Source organism: Heteronotia binoei, chromosome 2 (assembly GCF_032191835.1).
Source record: "Heteronotia binoei isolate CCM8104 ecotype False Entrance Well chromosome 2, APGP_CSIRO_Hbin_v1, whole genome shotgun sequence".
Lineage (NCBI taxonomy): Eukaryota > Metazoa > Chordata > Lepidosauria > Squamata > Gekkonidae > Heteronotia > Heteronotia binoei.
Window position 1 is genome coordinate 90,351,093 of NC_083224.1, and position 9,241 is coordinate 90,360,333.

A 9,241-nucleotide genomic window follows, 5' to 3' on the forward strand; every position below is an offset into this window, starting at 1 on the left:
GAGAAACTTCATTATGGAGCTGTGGTTTTGGAAAATCTTGTCTATCTACATTTTGGCTATTTACAGATCAAGTGATCATTGCGAGCTGACACATTCATTGGCTGCAGTGCTACAGACCCATCATCCTTACCCGTCTGAAGGAGAAGACAATCCAAAATCTAATGTCTCGTCAGTAATAAATTTTATATCTGGAGGAATAAATAAGCATAACCATTACAAGAGTTCATTGACTATTGCTATATAACTGTTCCATCAGTTCAATGATGAGTGTCACAAACACTAATTGGTCATACAAGGAAGGGCACAACATCTGTCCCCATCATACTGGTGGGTATTCTACCAGTAAAAGTCAGTTCCTGGCTTGCAATAGAACTTAGGTCTCATAACGCTTATTAAAATTCATGAAAGTTAAAGACACCAGCTCACATGCACAAAAATCACACTGAAGCAAAGTATTAAAGTCAGGTATCACCCTGATTCAGTTGCCATTAATGTTAATGCATTTTGTGAATAGTTGATAGACACTAATGGATCCACCTTTGTATAATTAAAAGCCTGAGCCTGCAAGGTTAGTAAAATTTGTGTACTCTGTCAGGCCTAACTAATGGCTGCATAGTTAGTGCGTATCATCAAAATTGTATCTGAGTCTTGAAAAATCTTAACAGTTGCATCCAGCATCTCCATACATTAAAAAAAAAACCCTCTTAGAATCAGAGTCAGAAGGTACCAGGGTCATCTAGTCCAACCCCTCCACAATACAGGAAGGAAATTCACAACTACCTCCCCTAGCACACCCAGCGACTCCTACTCCGTGCCCAGAAGATGGCAAAACAGCAATAAAACAAAAAAACACTAATACCCACCAGGATCCCTGGCTAAACTGGCCTGGAGAAAATTGCTTCCTGACCGCAAAGTGGTGACCAGCATTTCCCTGGGTGTGTTAGAAAGCGCCAGTGCCCCTCCCCACACACACACTGACATTCTGATAAGTATGAGTATAATTAGCCAACCACCATCAGAGGTCAGAATTCTTATTGCTATTGTTTTATTGTACTAAACTATGTATTGTTTTATTTTATGTATTTTTATCTGATGTACATTGCCCAGAGCCCAGCCTGGCCGGGATGCGGGATAAATCTAATCAAATAAATAATGATGAGAATTAAGCACTGACTGCAACCTTTCCTACCCTCCCTCTCATTATCTGTCTAAGTTCACAGAATAAAAGAGATTTCTTACTCTGGACCTGGAAAACAAAATCAATGAACCCAGCTATGAAGGGCAGAGGTTTCAAGATGAAAGTGTGTTAACAGTTTTGCCAGACCAAGCATATTTGTTCTATCCAAAGCAACATGTACACACACACACAAAAACAAACAAAACAAAATGGGAATATCAGAGCTCACCTTCAGTTAGCAACTCCATGTTTTCCAGGAACTATCTAAGCAAACCAGTAAATGAATGTGAAAACAAGGGACTGTAAATTAAAACAGGAGGCACTATAAAACCACTGTATAAAATTTAGAGCACACCAACATTCAGAGTAATGTGTGCATCAGGTTACTGTATTGCAATGGAGACATCAGAGAGCTAAAATATTCAGAAAAACATTTAAGTAAGACAATCTATGGATCTGAGCATTTTTTCTCATCTGGAGGCTGCACTTAATCTTAAAGAGATGACTAGATGTGGCACATTAGAGGGATTATAAAATGACTTCTTGTGAGAGAATTTTCTCAACATACTATCCACTGAAAGGGGAAGAGAGGACAACTATCACCCATTGGAGAGCCAATGCCAGTCTGAGCAGTCTGAGATTTCAGTAGATGTTTTTTAATGATTCTGCTGAAGAAAGATTCATATATTCATATGAAATTATTTGGCAATAGGTTCATGAGTGAGAAATACAATCCATATTTTATGGAAAATGACCAAAAAAGAAAAAGGTGACTGCTTAGATCTTATAAAGACCCAGCTGCTGAGGGGGTAACTGGATGGGAATCCAGACATGCGAGATCCTGTACGTGCGTGAAAAACGATTCAGTCCCCACAGATCCTTTAAGCGGCAGCTCCGCTTACCAGCCCACCAACCCAGCACCACATCCCAGTTCATGCTTTCATGTAATCCACATGCAACATGCCACCGTTTCCCGTCGGAATACATTCTCCCACTTGCTCTCACCACGAAGTTTTTGCAAGAGCCAAGCAAAGACCCGAGTACATTTGAATTTCCCCCCTGCCTACGTCACAATACTATTACAGCATTGTTATGTTTGATTGGCCCGAAGCCCGCCGAAATGCCGTTAGACTACGCCCCCTTCCCTGTTTTTCTCAGTCAGCAACGGTAATCGGCAGTTGTTCCGGAAATGTGCTTCATGTGATTGGGTCCCCCTGCGGGAAGGTATTTCCGGTAGCGTGAAGAATGGCTGCGGTACCTCCTGATACTTGGCAGCCGCCCACTGTCTCTATGGAGACCACGTAAGTGGGGGAAGTGACTTTAACTTTTCTCAGAAAGTTCTCATTCTTTTCCTGGATTGGGTTAAACTTTCTCGCCAGGAGGTTCTCGTGAACATTGGTTTTCCCTTTCTGACTGGGACCGATCACTCCATTCACGGATGCTATGGCTTCGTCGCAAAGACTACGGAGATTAGGATTGTCATCTGCTTGTACTTGATATACAGCAAGTATTCAACAGGTGTAGGCTTACCATTATAAAACTACATTAAGAAAGAAGCAAGGGTCCTACTGGGTAAAAAATGGCTAAGCCTAGCCTGTTTTGCCATGAATAATTTGTGTTATGACTTGTTTATAATATGTGTTAAAGCTGGTTGCTTTAAGTAAGAAATCTCATCCATTAACTTAGTTTCTACTCATTAACATATAAATTATTGCCTGGATGTAAGTATGTCAGGGCTATTTTTGAACAGGAACGCAGTTCCGGCTGGCTTGGTGTCAGAGGGTGTGGCCTAACATGCAATTGAGTTCCTGCTGGGCTTTTTCTGCCAAAAAAGCAATGGTGGCATCAGGGGGTGTGGCCTAATATGCAAATGAGTTAATGCTGGGCTTTTTCTGCAAAAAAACCCTGAAGTATGTTATTTGGTCTGTGATCTGGGCTACCACATAGCTAGTAGACTTGTGGTCAAGGAATAATTCTGAATTCTTTTCTGGAAAGGTTTATCACTAATACAAGCAGCCATTATGCAGGGGTTGCAGGTTTCTTTGCAGTTTCCTTGCCCCAGTCACTCTCCCCTGGGCCACCTTGGTTTTTGCTGTATTTTTTTAAAATGGCAATAGGCTATATTATACTAGTATACCATTATAACTGTAGGTTCTCTAAATTCCCAGCTTTCATTAAAAAAGAAAAAAGCTCAAGTTCCTTCAGTTGCAAAGATATGCTGTTTTCCATATACCTCTGCAAGGGAAGGTACAGAAACTTCCAGATGTAAGTGAATGCACCACAATGTTGTGAGGAGGAGGGGGGATTGATTCCGAAAAGCATTGACCTTGGGACAAATAATTGATGCAGAAGCCATCATAATATGACTTGTAGAATCAATGTGATGCTACAAATATTCTTGGACTCCTTCTCTGTGTGTTTTGCAGTATGGGCATCATTGTTATGGAGCTGTACTGGAAGCATGCACCCAAGACTTGTAAGAATTTTGCAGAATTGTCCCGACGTGGTTATTATAATGGCACAAAATTTCATAGAATAATCAAAGACTTCATGATTCAAGGTGGTGATCCAACAGGAACTGGTAAGAATGCATTTTAGACAGGTGCTTTGGGATGAGTTGAGTGTTGATGAAAACTACCATGGATGGCAAAGGTGTTGTAAAGAAGCAAAAAGGTCATGCACAAAAAAAATCCTGCATGACAGTTTTCAGTTATGCATTTATTCAATATATTTTATATAATTTTCCTTAAAAACTGGAAACCATTTCCAATAACAAAATTCCATATATAGTGGCAATTAGTGTGGGCCCCTTTCATATTACCATTCTAAACTGGATGTTATCTGTTGTTGGCCCAGTTCTGAGAAAAGTAATACAGGGACAGAGGTTTCATACAGCGCTTATTATTTAGTTAATGAGCCATCTCTGAAGCAATCTGGCCATTTCAAACAGCAGCATGCTTTTTTCCTTGCCCTTTTCTGCCACTAACACCTCCAGTCTAGCACTATAGCACTCAACTTTTTAAAAAAAATCTGAGGAAGGTTGTGTGAGAAAAGAGATGGAGAAAAAAGTGTGGTACAGCACTAGTGGAAGTGCTGCAGACATTTTAAAAAGCATGCTACAGCAGTTCGGAAACACAAAGAAGAGGTGAAAATGGAAAAAAGTAGTTTACCTCAAAAACTGCTCAGCCATGCTTTGCTAACCAGATGGAGGGAGGTGGCTTTGTATGAAACAATAGATAACATCAGTTAGCAGCCAGTTGCTAAAATGATTGTCTGAAATCACACAAAAAATCTATTAGCAACCGGCTACCAAAACAGATTACAAAGACTGTATGAAAGGGGCCATGGTGTCATGTTTAGAGCAGGGATCATTTTGTAGGAAAAAAAGTGCAGGAGCTCAGTAGCATATCTCATTTGCATATGCCTCGGGATCTGTGTGCAGCAGGGAGAGAACTCTCCATTGAATGCAGACCCTGGCTGGAGGTTCAGGAGCTGCGCTCCTATGAGCTCCTGCTGAATTCAAGCCCTGGTTTAGAGTGTTGGAGCAGGATCTGGGTGACTCCTGTTTAAATCCCTACTCTGCCATGGAAGCTTGCTGAATGACCCTGGGCCAGTCACATTTTCTAAGCCTAACTTACCCTCTAGGGTTGTTGTGAGGATAAAATAAAGGAGAGGAGAAGGAAGTAAGCTACTTTGGGTTGATGTTGGCAGAAAGCTGAAGTATACGTGAAATAAAAAATAAATAATTCTAAACATCATCTGTTACTAATATGACCAAATATAAAACCAACACTCAATCAAATACCCTTTAAAAAGTTCACCTGTCACTTTTTCCTGAATCACTGAAAAGAAGGAACAGCTTTCATATCATTTAGCAGCACATTACAAAATGATGGAGCTGCCACAGAAAACATTCTGGCCTGGGGTTAGGCTGTGTTCAGTTCACCCTAGAGGGAACCGACAGTAGACCCTGGTGGCTTTAAAGATCAAAGTTAGCACTTGGATTAGATCCAGAAAGAAACTGTTGTGCTCACTGTTGCAGGAGTAGCATATTTATTACTCCTGTTGAAGCCAATTACTGTCTGCTGCAAAATAACAAAAACTAGTGATTGCTGGCTATCCCCGCTTTTCCTGCAAGCATTTATTTATGATCAGCATTTTCTCTCTTATGAGAATAAAAGGAAGTGATAAACCTAAATGCTTTAGGAATGCATTATCATAAGGAACAGTGAATATGCCTCTTGGCTATGGCTTTGTTAATTAGTTTCCTGGTCTTGTAATATGGCAGGAAGAGGAGGAGCATCAATCTTTGGCAAGCAGTTCGAAGATGAACTCCATCCTGAACTGAAATTTACAGGTTGGTAATATTTTAGTACATTCCCAAACCCAGTGCATCACTGACTGAAGATAGGAGTTTCCAGATTTATAGATGCAAAATAGGTTTAATGTGAAAGCTATGAAAATAACCTGAATCATTAAAAGTCAATTAAACCTGGCTTATAAATTTGCTGCTTTGCATATGCTTTGTCACAAAGCAGTCATGTATAATTGGATTTTCTTTTTGAATACATCAAATCAGTCCTTACATTTTTTCTATATAGTTACTGCTTGTTTTTTTCATATAAAGGCAAAAGTGAGTTAAGTTGCTGTTATCACTGTGTTCTGTTTCCATAACACTCCAGCAAGAATTGAATTTGTATGCTCAATTCCTATAAACCCAGTCCCTGTACAATACTCCGTTCATAGCAGCTCCAAAATCAAGACTTCATGATTTTGTCCAAATGGGTTTTCCAAGAAGCATAAATAGTTAGGCATTCAAGAATGTGTGTATTGAGGATTGTATCCAAATAACGTGAGTGACAGTGTGGCACAGTGGTAATACTATTGGACTAAAGAGACCCATTCTTTCATGAAGCTCACTGGATGTCCTTTGGTCAGTCATTCTCAGCTTAACCAAATCAAGTATAAGAAGAGCTGTGCTGAATCAGACCAGTGACATATCTTGTCTGCCATTCTGTTTCCCATAGCAGCCAACCAGTTGCCCTGAATAAGTAACAAACAGGTACAGAGTCCAAGGTCTATCCTTGATGCTGCCTTCTAGCAGTGGTATTGAGGTCTGCTGCTTCTGTATATGCTGTTTCCCTTTAGTCATCATGGTTAGTAACGATTGATGGATCTATCCTCCATGAATCTGTGTAACCCTCTCCTAAAGCTATCAATGCTCATAGCTATCTCTACATTCACTGAAAATTTAATTCTGCAATATAATTACTCATTGTGTAAAGAAGTATTTCCTTTTGCCTGTTCTGAACCCATTGCCCATCAACTTCATTGTGTTCACCTACATTCTAGTATTAAAGGAGAGGGAGAAAAAGCTTCCTCTATCCACTTTTTCCACCCTGTGTATAACTTTGTTATGTTCTATCTAGTCCACTCCCCATAAGCCATCTTTTTTTCTAAACTGAAAAGTCCCATACTCTTCTGCCTTTCCACGTAAGAAAGGTAGGAAAGGGCTCCAATCCTTTAATAATTTTGGTTACCTTCTTCTGTGTTTTTTCCAGCTCTGCAATTAGCTTTTTAAGAAAAATTGTACACATTATTCTGGATCGAGGCGGCTCCGCAGTACTGATGTTGTTAGACCTGTCGGCAGCGTTTGATACGGTCGACCATCGGTTGCTGACTTGCCGTCTCGCCGACGTGGGGATTCAGGGGTTGGCTTTACAATGGCTTACCTCTTTCCTCAAAGGTCGGGGACAAAGAGTGGCGATTGGGGGTGAATTGTCCCAGAGGTACCCGTTGGATTGCGGTGTTCCTCAGGGAGCAGTTCTATCCCCGATGTTGTTTAACATCTATATGCGCCCTCTTACCCAGATTGTCCGGAGATATGGGCTGGGCTGCCACCAGTACGCTGATGACACCCAGCTCTATCTACTTATGGACGGCCGGCCTGCCTGTGTCCCAGAAAACCTGGACCTGGCATTGCAGGCCGTGTCTAGATGGCTCAGGCTGAGTGGGCTGAAGCTAAATCCGACGAAGACAGAGGTCCTTTGCCTGGGTCGCCGTGGTCCGGGGAGGGAGATTCCCTTACCGGCCCTCGACGGTGTGCCTCTGTCAGCGGCGCACAGGGTTAGGAGCCTGGGGGTGCTACTGGAGCCTACCCTAACTATGGAGGCCCAGATAGCAGCCACTGCCAAGTCCGCATTCTTTCATCTTAGGCGGGCAAGGCAGCTGGCCCCTTTCCTGGAGGACGGCGACCTGGCAACAGTGATCCATGCAACGGTCACCTCGAGGCTGGACTACTGCAATGCCCTCTACATGGGGCTGCCCCTGTGCCGAACCCGGAAGTTGCAGCTAGTGCAGAATGCCGCTGCCCGGCTGCTGTTAGGGCTCCCTAGATGGGAGCACATTCAGCCGGGGCTTCGGGAACTGCACTGGCTGCCGATAACATACCGAGTTCGGTACAAGGTGCTGGTTATGACCTTTAAAGCCCTTTATGGTCTGGGACCTGCCTACCTTAGGGACCGTCTCTCCCCACATGTTCCCCAGAGAGTGCTGAGGTCGGGGTCTCAGAACCTCCTTGTAATCCCTGGGCCAAAGGAGGCCCGTCTGAAAGCAACCAGGGACAGGGCCTTCTCGATTGCAGCTCCCTGTTGGTGGAATCAGCTCCCGGAGGAGGTGAGGGCCCTGCGGAACCTGGAACAGTTCCGCAGGGCCTGTAAAACAACCCTCTTCCGGTTGGCATATAATTAATTGTGATCAGAATGCCGAATATTAAATCTCAAACATCAGATTACTGAATATTGGAAATTGAAGGACTGATTTAAGGAAAATGTAGCATAGTGTATACCGATGTGAGTTTTATGTACTTTTAGGTTTTTATGTATTTTATTGTATAATTTTAATCATATTTAAACCGATCTCTGTTAGCTTTTACTGTTGTAAGCCGCCCTGAGCCCACCTCGGTGGGGTAGGGCGGGATATAAATCGAATAAAATAAATAAATAAATAAATAATTCTAAAAGAAGGTATTTCAGAGCTCTACAGGACATTACAGCATTGTCCACATTATTCTCAGTCCCTTTCCTAATAATTCCCAGTATGAAGTTTGCACGATCCTCCTTCCCTCACAGGATTGTGAGGATAAAACGGTAGAGGGAAGATCCATTTATGCTTCTCTGAATTCTTTATGAGAAGGGAAATAATAAATTTGAAAGCTAACTAGGATTTATGATCAGTCCTTATGTGGGGTTCCATTGATCTCACTAAGAGTCCTGATCATTTTTAAGGGCTGGTAGAGCATTAAAAAAATTCAGAAAGATCTGACCATTTGGTTTGTTTGTATTCTAGTCATAATTAATTTGGGAGTTGAAGTTGGTAACACACTTTTTTTCTTCTTTAGGTGCAGGAATCCTTGCTATGGCTAATGCAGGCCCAGATACAAATGGCAGCCAGTTCTTTATCACATTAGCACCGACTCAGTGGCTTGATGGGAAACACACTATCTTTGGTCGTGTTAGCCAAGGAATTGGGGTAGTTAACAGAATGGGCATGGTAGAAACCAATGCACAAGATCGACCAGTAGATGACATAAAGATCCTGAAGATGTATCCATCAGGTTAGACCAGTATTAAGATAATCTAATTGAATTTAATTGCATTCAATTGTGTTTGGTTTCTTAGAAGATTGTCATGTTGTTCCAGGAGACATTGGGCAAAAGAGACACTCAAATGGAAAATAATCCTACTTTAAAATGCTTGTTCAAAATTTATCATTAAATGTTTTTTTTTTTAAAAAATCTGCAGCTGAATTTCTTAGGAAAATTACAAATTTTACTTGAAGAGGGAAGTACCACTAAACAGTGATTGGATTGTTTTTGTAAACTTAATTAAATCTATCACCTTTGTTCTAATTGAAGTACAATATGAGGTCTATACTGAATACAGATAAAGAGCCCTCAATGCACCTGAAGAAAGTAGACTAGTCATTAGAACTGTACATTAACTCAATATTGTGCCAGCATGGATCTCAAGACTAAAATGCTGTCCTGCAGTTCCAAAGGAGAAC

General features: G+C 41.5%; 2 protein-coding genes across 2 annotated transcripts in view; one reads left to right on the forward strand and one right to left on the reverse strand.

Moving 5' to 3' along the window:
- Positions 1 to 1,472, reverse strand: part of PSRC1 (proline and serine rich coiled-coil 1) — a 30,776-nt gene extending 29,304 nt beyond the window's left edge. The window contains exons 1-2 of the mRNA XM_060231584.1: positions 1,407 to 1,472; positions 131 to 188 (exon numbers count right to left, since the gene is read on the reverse strand). Of these exons, the coding sequence (XP_060087567.1) occupies positions 131 to 188; positions 1,407 to 1,425 (77 nt within the window). The 5' untranslated portion in view covers positions 1,426 to 1,472. The remainder of the gene's footprint in view (positions 1 to 130; positions 189 to 1,406) is intronic.
- An 840-nt stretch (positions 1,473 to 2,312) lies between these two features.
- PPIL1 (peptidylprolyl isomerase like 1) lies at positions 2,313 to 8,972 on the forward strand. Its single transcript, XM_060231585.1, has 4 exons — positions 2,313 to 2,478; positions 3,604 to 3,758; positions 5,466 to 5,534; positions 8,577 to 8,972. Exons 1-4 carry the CDS (start codon positions 2,423 to 2,425, stop codon positions 8,795 to 8,797), a joined length of 501 nt encoding a protein of 166 aa, XP_060087568.1. The 5' UTR covers positions 2,313 to 2,422; the 3' UTR covers positions 8,798 to 8,972.
- Positions 8,973 to 9,241: the final 269 nt, after the last annotated feature.